Source organism: Brassica oleracea, chromosome C5 (assembly GCF_000695525.1).
Source record: "Brassica oleracea var. oleracea cultivar TO1000 chromosome C5, BOL, whole genome shotgun sequence".
NCBI lineage: Eukaryota > Viridiplantae > Streptophyta > Magnoliopsida > Brassicales > Brassicaceae > Brassica > Brassica oleracea.
In genome coordinates, this window is record NC_027752.1 from 14,521,267 (window position 1) to 14,536,849 (window position 15,583).

The following is a 15,583-nucleotide window of genomic DNA, read 5'->3' on the forward strand; positions in this document are numbered from 1 at the left end:
AAATAACCTCTGCGTTGACCAGACGACTTCCAGGTAAGTTGTCTACAGCCAGACGACTTCCCATGTAAGTCGTCTGACAAACAGATCTGGAAAAACACTCGATGTCATACCTTAAATTGGTGAGATAACTTCTTTAGCACACATAAGGCTTCTCCAAGCACACAGAATCTCAAACGAAAGTGACCCACCCAGAATCGTTACCTTCTATGACTCTATGAACCATAAAAAATGTAGAATCAAAATCTTGGATTTTTTTAGCTCATTGTTGAGAGAAAGTGAGAGATATGTTGTGTTAGTTCACAAGAATGGAAAAAGAAGAAGTGTAACTCGATTTTGGGAGCATCAAGAGCTTCAAATTGGTTGTTCATGGTGGTTGGAGTATTGATGACAATGACAATCTTGTAATTACTTGAAGATGATGAGGGTGAGAGAGTAAAAATATCATTTTTGAAAAAAAAAAAAAAATGGATGGCATTTTCGTGAATTATATGAACTTGTGGGGTGAATAGGGCAAAACAATTTCCAAAAAAAAAAGAGGTTAATTTTGTGTTTGACTTTGAGTTGTAGGTCAATTTTGCAAAAAGTCCGAAAATAGATGTATAAAAAGAAAATATTTCTATTACTTTGAAAATATATTTATTATATATTGAGAGATATAAATAAATGATTTTGTTTATTATTTTGAACGTATATTTTTTTATGTAAAAATATGTTTTAAACAGAATATTACTATTTTGTGAACTTTTTTTTTAATGAAATCATAAAATATAAACAGATATTTTCGTTTTTAAATTTGTTTTTAAACTTTATAAATTTTTCCTTTTTATTATATATGTTACTTGAAAAAAAAATGAAATGGAAACTAAAAATGATTAATAATAGTATTTAAATTCAATCTCTTAAATTCATTAAGGGTATCTATGTAAATAACCGTCGTAAGAATTAACGTAAACGCAACACGTAGGAAACTGATTTCTCAAATAATATTATAGATATTATACCAAAAGTTACATCTAGTCTTATCTTTGAATTCACATTTCTATTTCTGAGAAGCTTGTAAAAGTTAAGTATCCCTTGTTATATGATCTTCGACTTCATTACTATAATACAAAACACTAAAAAACAAAAAATGGAAAGTTGACTATAAACTCTATCTCTCTAATTGTTAAGTAGTCATAATTCTAAACTAACCTTTTGGATACATGTGAAAACTTTTCAAATTATTTTTAAATTATAATATATTCTTAGTACATGTTTATGACCCATATTAAATATAAGATTTAATTAGATTATGACCGTGATTAAAAGCACGGAAATATGTTTTAACAAAATATAATTTATGAATGTTTTAACATTTTTATTCTAGTGTATTTTAAAACCATATAATTATAATTAAGGTTGGGTCCAAGGGTAGGATATGGTTTTAAAATACACTAAAATACAAATGTTAGAACATTACTTATAAAAAATGTTAAAATTTATTGATATTGTAAATTATATTTTGTTAAAAAATATTTCTTCGCTTTAAGCACGGATCATAGTCTAAGCTATATTAAATAGGAAATGTTTCTTATATATTACTTAATTTTGTTTAAAATTACTTCAACCCGTTTGGTTACGAAGTTTTAATAAAATATTTGTTTATAATTAAATCGTTTGGCTACTCAAAAGTATTAGATACTTATTCTTAAATCGTTTTTATTCTTCAAAACATATAACTATATATGCGAGATTATGCTTGGTTTAAGTTGACATTAAATCGTTTTTACAAATAAAATGTTAGAGTCAATAAATTAATATCAAACAAGTTTATAATTAAATTTTTATCAAATAAGTATATATCACAAATTTAATTATAAACTTGTTTGATATTAATTTATTGACTCTAACATTTTATTTGTAAAAAACGATTTAATGTCAACTTAAACCAAGCATAATCTCGCATATATAGTTATATGTTTTGGAGAATAAAAACGATTTAAGAATAAGTATCTAATACTTTTGACAAAAAAATAACTAATATTTATTAAGTTTAAAGAAATGTGATTTTTTATTTATGAAATTACAAACAAAATAATCTACTAATTTAATTAATTTCATATTAGATGATTTTTGTAGTATCTAAACCCTCTGTTTTTATTTTTAACTTCTTATAAAAATATTTGAGTAGTTTTAAATCAAATAATTTAAAAGAAAATAATAAAAAAATTTATTAAAAATGTATGACATTATGTTTTATATTTTTTGGACATAAGATTAGTTATTGTGTTATTTGGAAACACAATTAGTAGTATAATGTTACCATAATTAGAAGAGTTAATTTAACTATATAATAAAAAAAATGTATTTAGTTTAAAAACTTACAAAAGAAAGGTTGGATCCGAGGGTTGGATTCTGTTTTAATAAAAGAGAAGTGTTTAGAGATTTGTTTCTTGAGCAGGACATGTTCCAGCTTAGTAAACCTGATGATATATTAAACTGAAGAAGCATTTTATCTAACATAGACCCAGAGACCAATTCTAAAAAAGCCACATAAACTCATCAACGCTGATATATAACTGTAGTTACATTAAATTTGAAATTCCTTGGAAAATTTGTATCATAACATTTTTCTTGTGTATGTTACTAAGTATGTCATTTTTAATATTGTGAACATATAATCAAATTCAAGTTATGCATATATTCATTTCTTGAAAGCTATATTCAATTTTAATTAAATTATTTTCCCTCCAGTAAAAATCATAGAACAAATTAATTCAACCAAAAAAAAGTAATTTTTTTAGAAAGATTTTAATAGGTAGATTACTATTAATGTTTGTATGCAAGAAAGTTTGGGGTTATAATTTCATAAAATAACTTATGCATAATTACGTAAGTTAGTGGAGAACAATTTATAAGAAATTTTAGCATTGGGCAAGTAAAATCATCAAATTTTATAGAACGTCCAAGCTAATGCAAATAAAACCATACGATTTTTTTTCATAGTTTGTATAATATATATATATATATATATTTTTTTTTAAAAAAAATATTTAATTAGTATTAAAAATCCTAGAGTTTTTTAGTAACCAGATCATCATATCCTATAAGCCATTAATTTCTTAACAAAAAAAATTACTAAAATTAAATTTGGTAACATATTAAAATATGAAATTGACCTAGTAAAAGTGGATTACCCCGATTATATGATTTTGTAAACGGAGGAGATGAGGAGAAAAAGAAGACAGGAATGATTCCGACTGAGATGGTGCGGTGGGTTAAAATAAACGGCTAAGATGGAAGACCAAGTACAACCGACGGCTAATAAGTCATCGATCACTTAAAAATGAAATTCTTCTGAACCCGGGAAAATGTAAACCCCGAGTACATGCGCATTGTAGCGAACGCATCAAGTACATTTCCGAAAATACCCTCCGATCAACCATGGATTTACAATCTTTCTCCTTCCCCCCGTATATATATAAACAAAGCTTTGGCCATTCTCTGACGGTATCCTAAGCAAAAGCCGAGAAAAAACATCACCGCCGATAAAACTTTCCGGCGTTCCTGGAAAGAGTCGAGAAAACCTTTGAGTTTCGGCGGGAAAGAGAAGAGATTGAATCCGTTTTTGATAGAGTGCACCGATCAATGGTATTTCGCGGTGAGATGACGACGACGACTGCGAGACCGGAGCGACCCAAGACCCTCCATAACTTCACGCTCCCGAGCTTGAAGTGGGGGAGTCAGCGGCATCTCACGTGCACGAAGATCGAATCCGTGAGCAGCGGCGGTTCCGGCGATCACCGACTCCGACGCCGATCTCCGCCTTTGAGATTCTCTGATTCCTCCGTCGCGATCCCCGCCTCCGGCGAGGCTGAACATCGGAGCAGGAGCAGCAACAGAAACCAGCATCGCCGGTTGAGGACCGCACCGTTGAAATCTACGGATGACGGCGGCGTGGAGGAGGAAGAAGGGATCGAGGAGTTCAGGGTGAAGATCATGTCGGATCTGAAGACGGTGAGAGATAAGATCACTCAATCGATGTATGCTCTCGGGGAGCAAGACGAAGAACAACAACGGAGAACCGATGGCTCCGGTCAGGAGGAGAAAGAGGTTTCTCCGGTGAAGCCGTGGAATCTGAGGAAACGAAGAGCGGCGTGCAAGGAACCAGCTGAGGAGAGGATAGTGAATCCATCGCCGCCGCCGTCGAGAAACGATCCGACGAGGGTTGTGAAAGAGAGAGGCGGAGCGGTGGAAGCCGGGACGACGGCGAAGGAGATGACGGTGCGGCCCAAGTTCTCCGTGAAGCTTTCGAAGAAGGAAATCGAGGAGGATTTCATGGCGGTTGTGGGTCACCGACCACCGCGCCGGCCGAAGAAGCGGCCAAGGACCGTTCAGAAGAAACTCGATGTAAAGTCTTGGGCTTTCGCAAATTTTGGTTAAAGCTTTTGATTCAGATTCTTGATTGATCTGATCTGATTGAATTTTGGGTTCTTTGTTTGTTTGTTTCCTGGTGGCTACAGAGCTTGCATCCTGCGTTTTATCTGACTGAAGTGACGCTTGATGATTATAAGGTAGAAGAAACCAAGGTAAGATTATCATGATCCTCATCATCATCAAGGCTTTGTTGTTATGTTTTGAAAGAGTTATGAATCTCTTTGCTTTTACTGATTATGCAGAGATGATGATGATTGTGTAACTCAGTTGCCGTTGAAGTTTCAAAGAGTTGTCAAATATTTGAAAGTCGGTCAAGTCTTGAAGCTCCTTCGTTTGCTCAGTGATTCTTATTTCCTGTCAAGTTGTTCTGAATAAACTGTACAAAAAAAAACTATGGAGAACGTGTAGGTTCCTGTTGATTAATACATGAGTTTCATTTCACAAAAAAAAAAAAAAAAAAAAAATTAGACCAAGAAACAATAGCTTCATAGATGTTTTAAATGTTGTTAAATACTTTTTCTTACTTTGAATTTGAGCGGTCACTCTAGATCTCAGATTTATCACATGCTTCATTTATCGCTTACGCTTCGCATCTTCGGTTATGGTCATTGGTGCACCTACAAAGGAAACAAAAATGTTTTGTGAGAGATATTAGGAACAGCTTAATGTGTGACAGTTTGAAGGAAGAAGAGAGTTTTCTGGCTCAATGTTCTTTGAGTCTGTGCAAGGACTCCTTAAGCTTCTATGCTTGGAAGAAACGCAGATCGTTAAACTTGAAAAGGCTGCAAGTGTGGTTTGATTCCTAGGACAAAGTTGAGAGTACCAACTGGTTTTGGTGTGGGGCTTAACTTTTTTTCCCGCGTCGGCTTCGTTTCCGCTTTCCGGAGCTTTTAGTGCTTTGACTCGTTCTTGCTGGTTAACAGCTTCCTGGTTTGGTTTAACCAGGCTAAAGTCTGGTTAAGCGGTCGCCGTGCTTGACCTGACTCTTCGAAGGTGGGCTCTGGTTGGCCCCTCTATTACTGATGGATTTATAGCCATCTTCTTTAGTAATTTGAAGCAACACATAAAGAAAGTATAACTTAAACTCCGATCTGTTAAGAGTTGTGGGCTTTTGAGATGCCCACTTGAACTTGTGGGTAATGTGTTCTATCTATAGTGACAGAGAGAGATGATATCGTTAGAATCCAATTTGAAATTTGAATTTTAATAGATTCAAAAACTTCAAAAATTGATTAATATTCAAACTATATATTTATTTAAAAATAAAATTTAAATAAATATTTCAAATACTTAATTTTATATTTATTTTGATTCAATTAGGCCTGACACAGATCTGGATATTCGAGAAATTTAAGGTATCCAGATCCGTCGGACCCGTGGATTTAATATCCGGATCCGGATTCTTGGTTTCCGAATATCCAGATTTCGGATATCCGTTTCTATATTCTATTACCCGCGGATATCCAGATCCGGATCCGTAAAAATAATTTAAAAATGTTTTTTTAAATACTACATTTAAAAAAATAACACATCAATTAAATATTTATACAATATATATATATATATATGTCTATAATATTGTAAAATTAATTTATATGTATAAATATTAATATACAAAATATAAATATTAATGAAATTTAAAAATTTAATGTGTTTTAAAAATACGGATCCGAATCCGGATATCCAGATCTAAAAATTAAGATATCCGGATTTGGTTTGGACGGATCCAAGATTTTACTATCCAGATTCGGATCCGGATACCCCAGATATCTTATTTTTGGAGCAGATCTGGAGCGAATCTCGGATCGAATCCGAATCTCGAATAATAAGTCCTAGGCATAGATTCAATAGTAAAAATACTCCAACATTATTATTAACAGAATCTAATAGGAATTAAAAAACAAGATTTTTTTTTTTTTAAAAAAGCTATAAAATCTGTTTGAATTAAAATATTATTAGTTGAATCTGACCTAATCTACAGTATATAAAAAAGTCAGATTAGGTTTATGAAGTTGAATCCTAAAAGTCTAAAACCGATAAACCCGATGGTATACGAACGTCCAAGCGTACTTTTTTAGTTTTATATTAGCCATCTTCGGTTTAGAGCAAACCAAAGAGTCGGTCACTTTAGAGATTTGATAAAACCGGAGAAGAAAGAAAGGAACGTCTCGTCCACAGCATTAAACCCTAGAGCTAATAAGTCGTCGGTTTCCTTGCATCCCTTATTCTGTTACTTTTGTCAGTTTCGGCGCCATGGCTCTCAAGGCCGATGAATCTGTGAAGCTCTTCCTCAGCATCGGTCTGGACGAGAAAACCGCCACCACTACCATCAACAACCCCAAGGTCACCGCTAATCTCACCGCCGTTATCCACGAGGTGCCGTTTCTAGCTCCTCGTTGACTGAATCCAAGTTTTATGAACTCAATTCGAAATTCTTAGTTTGATTGATGATTTGGATTCTTTGCATGTATGCTTCTGATTTAATTTGATATCACTTGGCTTGCTCCCTTATCTTGTGTACAGGCTGGTGTAACTGACGGATGCGATCGAACTACTGGAAATCTGTTGTACACGGTTAGATTTGTTCTGATTAACGTTTTTAATTTGTATCAATGCTGGAGAGAAGCTTATTGAGGGTTTTATGTGAATCAGGTCGCTACTAAGCACCATTCAAATCTTCTTCTGCATCGTCCTACATTGTTCAGTTACATTGTTTCCTCCAAGGTTAGCTTATGACACCTCTATTGATAGTCTCTGCAGCTGGAGTGTTATCCCTCAGTCCTTTGTGGGGTTTGGTTCTGTTTTGTTGATGGGAAAACTGGCGAATTTTGCTTTGATCCTCTCTGTGTGATGAATCTGCAGATTAAAACTCCAGCACAATTGGATGCTGCAGTTTCGTTTTTTGACAATCACGCTGCTGAGGACTTCAAGCTAGATGAATTTGAGGAGGCATGTGGTGTTGGTAAGAGCGTTTGGGTCTTCTTACTAGCCGGGATTATATTTATTTCTCAATGCTAGCATGTATAGGGTTTCTGTTTTCTTTATTAAAATGGTTGCTGAGAGGTTATATATTATTTTGTTTTCTGTGGATTTGGAGATGAGATCTTCATTATTTTTTTTAAACAGGGGTTGAAGTTTCTGTAGAAGACATTGAGAAAGCAGCTGGAGAAGTTTTTGAAGAGAATAAGAAAACAATATCGGAGCAGCGCTACCGAACTAATGGTTAGTCTGTGCGCTTTACCTGTTAGGCATATCCTTCTGTGCATTTTTCTATATTTTTTTCCACATAATCACCTTATTATGTTTCTTGGTTGAACTTGATGTATTTCTGTTGTGTAGTGGGTCAATTGCTTGGACATGTCCGGAAAAGTTTGCCCTGGGCAGATCCTAAGATTGTAAAGGTGAGCTAACCATTTTAGCACACTGCCTTCTTTGCTAGCCAGAAACGAAATCTTAGTTTTCTTATTTTGTCCTATTTCTGTAATAGGACGTCATAGACAGAAAAATGTATGAACTGCTTGGTGAGAGAACTGCTGCGGATAATGAAAAACCTACAAAAAAGAAGGAAAAGAAGGAGAAACCTGCTGCCAAAGCTGAGGTAATTGGAATTTTTTTGTAATGTGTTTTCTTTTGTGTTCATTAGTTCTTCATGTTTGTGGCATATTTGTAGGAAAAGAAAGCTGCTGTGGAAGCTACCCCAGAGCCATCAGAAGAGGAGCTTAATCCATATTCCATATTCCCTCAGCCAGAGCAAAATTTGATGGTACCACGCTGCTTTTTGGTTTGACGATACTTCTGTTATATTAGATTTTCAACTCCACGATCTACACTTTTGAATCCTTACCCATTTGATTATGTACTTCTATCTACACTTTTGAATCCTTTCCCACTTTATTATGTACTTCTAGGTGCAGATTAGATGGTAGCAAGAGTAGAATAGATCTTACCTGTATTGCTTGCGCCTGTTCAATTTGGTGATCTAGGAAAACTTCTTAGACGATTTTAAAAAGCACATCACAGCTTTTGTGAAACTGGAAAAGTGGAAAAATTTAGCGTTTGGACGATGCCAATATGTTTGATGTGATATTCTCGTTTCTTCATGGGTGAATTTATGGCATTGCCATGTAATATATGCTATGCTCATAGGGATTCGATGGTCAGCAGTATTGAGATAACATTAATTAATATATATTCTCAGGTTCACACAGAAGTCTTTTATAGCGATGGCTCTGTGCTCAAATGTAACAATAAGAAGGAAGTGCTTGATAAACATCTCAAGGTGACTGGAGGGAAAGTCTATACCCGGTTTCCACCTGAACCAAATGGTTATCTACATATTGGACATGCAAAGGTAAGATTGGCATAAAATGTGGTTGTCAGATACTTTGCATGATGGTATGTAATGTAAGACCTATCTTTTTTTTTTCTTTGTGATTTCCAATGTTTGTTCTTTCAGGCTATGTTTGTCGATTTTGGTCTTGCAAAGGAGCGCGGAGGCTGCTGTTATCTAAGGTAAGAATACTTCTTTTCTTTTACGTCTCCATAGCAATTATTGTTTCTCGTATAACGACATATTTCAGGATTCTTGTAAACATCTGATTTTTTTCAGGTATGATGATACAAATCCCGAAGCAGAAAAGAAAGAGTACATTAATCATATCGAAGAAATTGTTAACTGGATGGGCTGGGAACCCTTCAAGGTATTTTTACTTTAAGTACGGAAACCTTTATTATTGTTGTTGTGTTTTTATTTCTATCTAATTCTTTCCATCGTTTTCTTCTAGATTACGTACACCAGTGATTATTTCCAAGAATTGTATGATTTGGCAGTCGAATTGATTCGGAGAGGTCACGCTTATGTTGATCATCAGGTTGAAACACTTTTTAACCTTCAAACATATGGCTTCCTGTCAGCGTTAATGTGTTAGTTTTAAGCTTCACTGCGGCTTACTCCACACAGAACTCATTCTCTCTACATTATTGATTTTTTAACTTTCAGAATGCTGAAGAGATAAAAGAGTACAGAGAGAAGAAAATGAATAGTCCCTGGAGGGACAGGCCGATTGAAGAGTCTCTTCGACTTTTTGACGAAATGAGACGAGGAAAGATTGAGGAAGGGAAAGCAACACTGCGAATGAAGCAGGATATGCAGAATGATAATTGCAATATGTATGACCTTATTGCCTATCGTATAAAGGCAAGTGAAACAAACAGTATCTCTGGCTGCAGAAGAATGCGTTCTCGCCCATTCTTTGGATATCTTATTTGTTTGTATGGTTTGCAGTTCACACCTCACCCTCATGCTGGTGACAAATGGTGCATCTATCCGAGCTACGATTTTGCGCACTGCACTGTTGACTCTCTCGAGAATATAACACATTCGGTATGTTCCTTGCTAGGTCTTTTGGCTTTCTGACCCATTATTTGTTTCCAATACTAAAGCCTAGTATTTATCTATATCTTTGTTGATCTACAATCTGTTGTCTCGTCTAACTTTTTCTTTTCTTATCTCCATAAAATGCAGCTCTGTACTCTTGAATTCGAAACTCGACGGGCTTCATATTACTGGTTATTACATTCCCTGGATCTCTACATGCCGTATGTGTGGGAATATTCGCGATTGAATATCACAAACACTGTGATGTCCAAGCGTAAGGTTGGTAAAATACTCAACTTGCTAGTGAACAACTGTGAACAATTATGCGGAGTATCATATACTGGTTGTCTCATTTATTTTTCCTCTTTTACTGCAGTTGAATTACATTGTGACAAACAATCATGTTGATGGTTGGGATGATCCACGTCTTTTGACACTTGCTGGTCTGAGACGAAGGGGTGTGACTCCTACTGCGATCAATGCTTTTGTACGAGGAATGGGAATTACCAGAAGGTTTGCTACTTATCTATATCACAAGTCCCTCATAAGATTTGGCCTATCTTAATCTTATTCATTGAATCTGCTGCCTGTTGTTGGATATTGAAGTGATGGTAGCATGATACATGTGAGTCGTCTTGAGTATCATATCAGAGAAGAGCTGAATAAAACGGCTCCCCGCACTATGGTGGTGCTTAATCCTCTGAAGGTGGTCATCACCAATTTGGAATCAGACAAGGTTATGGAGCTTGATGCCAAAAGGTGGCCTGATGCTCAGAACGATGACCCCTCTGCATTCTACAAGGTGAACTCACATATACTAGTAATCTACACGTAATGGAAAAAAATTCTGTTTTACTGATCTTTCTTTTGGGTGTTGTTGATTTTTAGGTTCCCTTCTCTAGAGTTGTATACATTGACCAATCTGACTTCCGAATGAAGGATTCAAAAGATTACTATGGGCTCGCCCCTGGTAAATCAGTCTTGCTAAGGTATATAGAAAAGGACACTTCCGTTTTCATCATTACTACGCTGGCGTTGAATTTGATTCATCTGTGACTATATGTACTTCCGTTTTGTAGATATGGTTTCCCAATCAAGTGTACCAATGTTGTCTTTGCTGATGACAATGAAACCATTCGTGAGATTCATGCAGAGTATGACCCTGAGAAAAAGACCAAGCCAAAGGTTCGTTTCATTAACCAACATTAAAATATATGCAATTCCAGCGTCTCTTATTAACCAGACCCTTTTCCTGCAGGGTGTTCTACACTGGGTTGCTGAATCTTCTCCAGGAAAGGAGCCTATAAAGGTTGAAGTCCGGTTATTTGAGAAACTCTTTAACTCCGAGGTATGTATCCTTCTCTAGCTTTTGTTATAGTAACAAAGACTTTTCTCTGAGCTTAAATTGTATTTAATCATATAACAGAACCCGGCTGAACTCAACGATGACTGGCTCACTGACATTAACCCCCACTCCAAAGTTGTGGTTTCTGATGCATATGCTGTATCAATCCTTAAAGATACTGCCGTCGGGGACAGGTTCCAGTTCGAGAGGCTAGGTACTTTTTTCTGTTTCATGATCGTAAAAAGGGCTTGCAATCCATAGATGAGCAACAAGCTGCATTTATATTTTCTGTCTAATCTTGAAAACCAACACTGATCCAAGTTTCAACCGTAACTTGTGATACTTTAGGTTATTTTGCGGTGGACAAAGACTCTGAGCCTGGAAAACTTGTGTTCAACAGGACGGTCACACTCAGAGACAGTTATGGGAAAGGTGGGAAGTAAAAAGATTACACACATATTAACTCACTTTGTTGGTCAAAACTTTATTTAAACAGTAGATCAAAACTTTGTTTGATACGCACACGTTGTGGTTTGTTTCCAAGTGAATGGTGAACATTGTTATGTTTTAGTTCTCATCTTTCGGAACAAGAAAAGGAACTTTTTTTAATCTTCAGAAAATGATGTCGATATTAGTGGCGCTAAAAGTTGCAGAAAGCTCTTATGCAGATTGAACAGAGGGACAGAGTTTAGTGTCTTTACGCATGTGAACTCTGATTCACTGAAAGTCGAAAATGCACTATTTTGATGGGACTGTGATTTGTTTCGTTTAACGTGTGCTGCTTCTACTACACACATCATTCAGTTTTGTTATCCACTTAACAACACTAAAGCTTCCTATGGAAGCACAACTTTACCTGCATGTGAATTACACAAGGAATAATAGTTGCCAAGTACGAGGATCGAATACTAAGGAATAAGGAACAAGATGCTTTTACGTTAAGGACAACTTAGGATAATGATTCATGCAGTAAAGTTGATTAGAAGTATGAACCATCATCTTCTCTTTTGGTATGCCACATCTTTTTAATATTTTTCTTTTGGATTAAGGTTTATTACAATGTTTCGGATATGGAATTGCAATTGCTAATTCTGGCATTAAAAATATAATAATTATATAATAAACTAGTCCAAAGTTTACATAAACTATCTAAAACTCATAAACACACGATTATTTACTTACTTTAGTAAACTAATTTTGTTGGTTAAATAATTTTTTAAAGAAAAATCTAACTGTAGCAACGCTTTTAAGTTTACCTTTTTCCTTAAAACATGTGTTCGTCCGATTAACTCAAAACTATAGCTACATGATTTGACAGTCCAAGGTTCCGGGAACCGTGATTTTCGCAGGTGTCTTTGAGTGATCTGATCCCAAAGACACTGTTTCATGGAACTACAGCTTAGAATTAATTGGAGACTTGGAGTTAATAGGTGATTCTTAGGTTGATAATTACTAGTTACAACAGAGTTCGTTGGTGTGTAAGTTTGACTGGTTACACTATTCCAACAACATCTTCGAACAACTTTGACCATCTAACAGTTTATGGCCAATGTTTCTCCAATTTCCATTTCGTTTGGATTACCCGGAACTGACGGTCGTGATGTTGTTGTATTAGACTAAAATAGTGAAGCTGCATGCAGAGATGTCAATTGGACTAGTCTGGTCTGGTCCAAAATCTTTAAAATCTGTAAATATTTGAGTCCGGTCCCGGAAAATATTTTTGGTCTATATTTAAAGTATGGACTGGTTTTAGTATGGTTGGTTATAGAGCTTTTCAAACTTTTCTAGCTTTTTGAGATAATTTATTATAAGGTTTTATTGTTCAATTTTACCATTTTAAACATCTAATTTCCATAAAATATTAGTTTCAACATTTATTATAAGCACCAACAAAATCAGTTTAAATTATTTTTTCTTTAACACAAATATTTTTCATATATTGTTAAATTATATTATAAACAAACCAAACTTAACAAAATTCAAATAATTAAACATAAATTAAAGAACAACGTATACTATACTTTCTATTTTAGAAAACATGATATACATAAAGAAAAAGGCACATTTGTCAAATTTAGAATATGACTTTTGATGATTAAATAGTATAGTGCATTCCAACTTTTATATTTTCTTTGTTGGAGTTTAAATCTAAATATTAAAATAACATATTAATATTAAAACTAGTTCTAATTGCAAGGACTTTTTTTTTTTGAATTAAATGGTAAAGTTTTGAGTTTTTTTGTTTGGACTGATCTTAACCCAAAACATCTAAATCTCATTTTGGTTATGATAATCTGGTAATAGTAGATCCAATAGGTACGGGTGGAAGACTAGCATTATATTTTAATAATGAGTTCCAAGTCAATATCCTATACTCAAGTAATCGAATGATTGATGTGGAAGCAATAGCTCTTGGAAAGTCGGTGTTCATGACTTTTGTTTACGGTGAACCGGTACATAAATTGAGGGATCAAGTTTGGAAAAGACTAACGAGATATGGACTAGCCAAAACAGATCCATGGTTTATTATTGGAGATTTGAACAAAATTACTGGTAATCATGAAAAAGAGGGTGGTGCTCTACAGAGTGTCGGATCATTTCTCTCATTCAATAATATGATTAGGAATATTGGTTTACTAGAATTTCCGGCACGGAGAAATCAAATGTTCTGACAAATAATAAGAAAGCAAGAAAAAAGAAATAGAGTAATGGTTCGATGTCGGTTGGACCGAGCATTGGCAAACGAAGACTGGCATGCGGTTTTCCATGCTATTTTAAAGAATATTTAGGGATGGTGGTCTCGGACCATCAGCTAATAGTAGCTTATCTTGGGAATAAAGTTCCATGGAGACGGAGACAATTTATGTTCGACAAAAGATGGATTGGACATGATGGTTTATTGGAATCAATTGGGAGAGGTTGGGGTGCCTCGACACCAGAGAATTCATGGGATTTTGTATCGAAAATCATTAACTGTTGTCATGAGATCGCTACATGGCGCAAGAATAATCCTTCATATGGAAAAGAACGAATCAGTGAGCTTCAAAAAGCACTGGAAGAAGTTCAAACTGATAACAACATAACTCAGGAGAATATACTGGAAGTATCTAGGAAGCTACAAAAAGCATATAAGGATGATGAAGAATTTTGGCATCAGAAAAGTCGTAATATGTGGCATACATCACGGAATCTGAATACTAAATTCTATCATGTCCTCACAAAACAACGACGAACTCGTAATAGTATTGTGGGGCTATATGATACCCAAGAAAACTGGATAATTGAGGAACATGGTGTAGAAAATATTGCAGTGGATTATTTTGATGATTTGTTTCAGATAACTTCTCCCTCAGAATTCGAAGAATTCTTGGACGAGATTAAACCTACCATAACTCCTCACATGAATCAGCGGCTAATTAGGCTAGCAACTGAAGAAGAAATACAACAAGCTCTGTTTATGATGTATCCAGAAAAAGCCCTTGGACCGGATGTAATGACAGCTCTATTTTTTCAACACTTTTGGCATCTAATAAAAAAGGATTTATTGGAAATGGTTAACAATCTTTTTTGGTCTCAGGAAACTTGGATTCAAGGTTAAATATTACAAATATTGGTTTGATCCCTAGAAAGGAGAGGGCTACAAGGATGATAGAACTTAGACCCATAAGTTTATGTAATGAAGGATATAAAATTATCTCAAAGGTGTTATGCCAGAGATTAAATGCTTGTCTTCTCTTACTTATTTCAGAAACACAATCGGTCTTTCTGCCTGGAAAACTGATCTCGGATAATATCCTCATAACTCAGGAGATGTTCCATGGTTTGAGAGCTAACAAATCATGCCAGGACAAATTAATGGCCATAAAAATGGACATGAGTAAAGCTTATGATAGGGTTGAATGGAAGTTCATACAAGAGATACTGTACAAGATGGGTTTTGAGCATCATTGGACAAAAAATAATGATGGAATGTATCTCTTCGTACAAAGTCTTATTAAATGGTCAACTAAAAGGACACATAACTCCAGAGGTCTATGTCAGGGGTATTCTTTATCTCCTTATTTATTTATTATGTATACTTGCATTGATTGCAAATATTAAAAAGGCGGAGAGAGAAAAACAACTGACGGATATAAAGGTTGCAAGGGATTGCCCCCCCAATTTCTCACTTGCTCTTTGCAGATGAGAATTTTTTCTTTTGCAAAGCACAAAGGGAAGAATGTCAAACAATTCTCAGGATTCTAAAGAAATACAAAGTGGTTTCGGATCAGCAGATAAACTTTGAAAAATCATTGATTCAATTTGGGCACAAGATTGACGAATCCATCATACATGAATTACGAGATATTTTAAGGATACAAAATTTAGGTGGAATGGGATCATATTTTGGAATTCCCAAGAACTTAGGAGGATCAAAAATACATGTCTTTGGTTTTGTTCAAGAG

At 34.9% G+C, this 15,583-nt stretch overlaps 2 protein-coding genes across 2 annotated transcripts; both read left to right on the top strand.

Moving 5' to 3' along the window:
* Positions 1-3,490: 3,490 nt before the first annotated feature.
* On the top strand, positions 3,491-4,860 carry LOC106292734. Its single transcript, XM_013728383.1, has 3 exons — positions 3,491-4,389; positions 4,503-4,568; positions 4,659-4,860. The coding sequence occupies exons 1-3, from the start codon at positions 3,628-3,630 to the stop codon at positions 4,662-4,664; spliced, it is 834 nt and encodes a 277-aa protein (XP_013583837.1). The 5' UTR covers positions 3,491-3,627; the 3' UTR covers positions 4,665-4,860.
* A 1,628-nt stretch (positions 4,861-6,488) lies between these two features.
* LOC106295823 (glutamine--tRNA ligase, cytoplasmic) lies at positions 6,489-11,801 on the top strand. Its single transcript, XM_013731817.1, has 22 exons — positions 6,489-6,792; positions 6,940-6,990; positions 7,069-7,140; positions 7,279-7,378; positions 7,543-7,638; positions 7,756-7,817; positions 7,904-8,014; positions 8,087-8,179; positions 8,615-8,767; positions 8,873-8,928; positions 9,026-9,116; positions 9,201-9,287; positions 9,416-9,613; positions 9,701-9,799; positions 9,941-10,072; positions 10,170-10,306; positions 10,400-10,595; positions 10,682-10,782; positions 10,873-10,978; positions 11,052-11,141; positions 11,220-11,352; positions 11,487-11,801. The coding sequence occupies exons 1-22, from the start codon at positions 6,670-6,672 to the stop codon at positions 11,579-11,581; spliced, it is 2,382 nt and encodes a 793-aa protein (XP_013587271.1). The 5' UTR covers positions 6,489-6,669; the 3' UTR covers positions 11,582-11,801.
* The last annotated feature ends 3,782 nt before the right edge of the window (positions 11,802-15,583 follow it).

Bases quoted from the DNA above. Each gene is read 5' to 3' on its own strand.
- LOC106292734 (XM_013728383.1), top strand. From the start codon at position 3,628: ATGGTATTTCGCGGTGAGATGACGACGACGACTGCGAGACCGGAGCGA. The intron at 4,390-4,502 runs GTAAAGTCTTGG...TGGTGGCTACAG, and splicing joins CCGTTCAGAAGAAACTCGAT to AGCTTGCATCCTGCGTTTTA.
- LOC106295823 (XM_013731817.1), top strand. From the start codon at position 6,670: ATGGCTCTCAAGGCCGATGAATCTGTGAAGCTCTTCCTCAGCATCGGT. The intron at 7,379-7,542 runs GTAAGAGCGTTT...TTTTTTAAACAG, and splicing joins TGAGGAGGCATGTGGTGTTG to GGGTTGAAGTTTCTGTAGAA. The intron at 8,015-8,086 runs GTAATTGGAATT...GCATATTTGTAG, and splicing joins AACCTGCTGCCAAAGCTGAG to GAAAAGAAAGCTGCTGTGGA.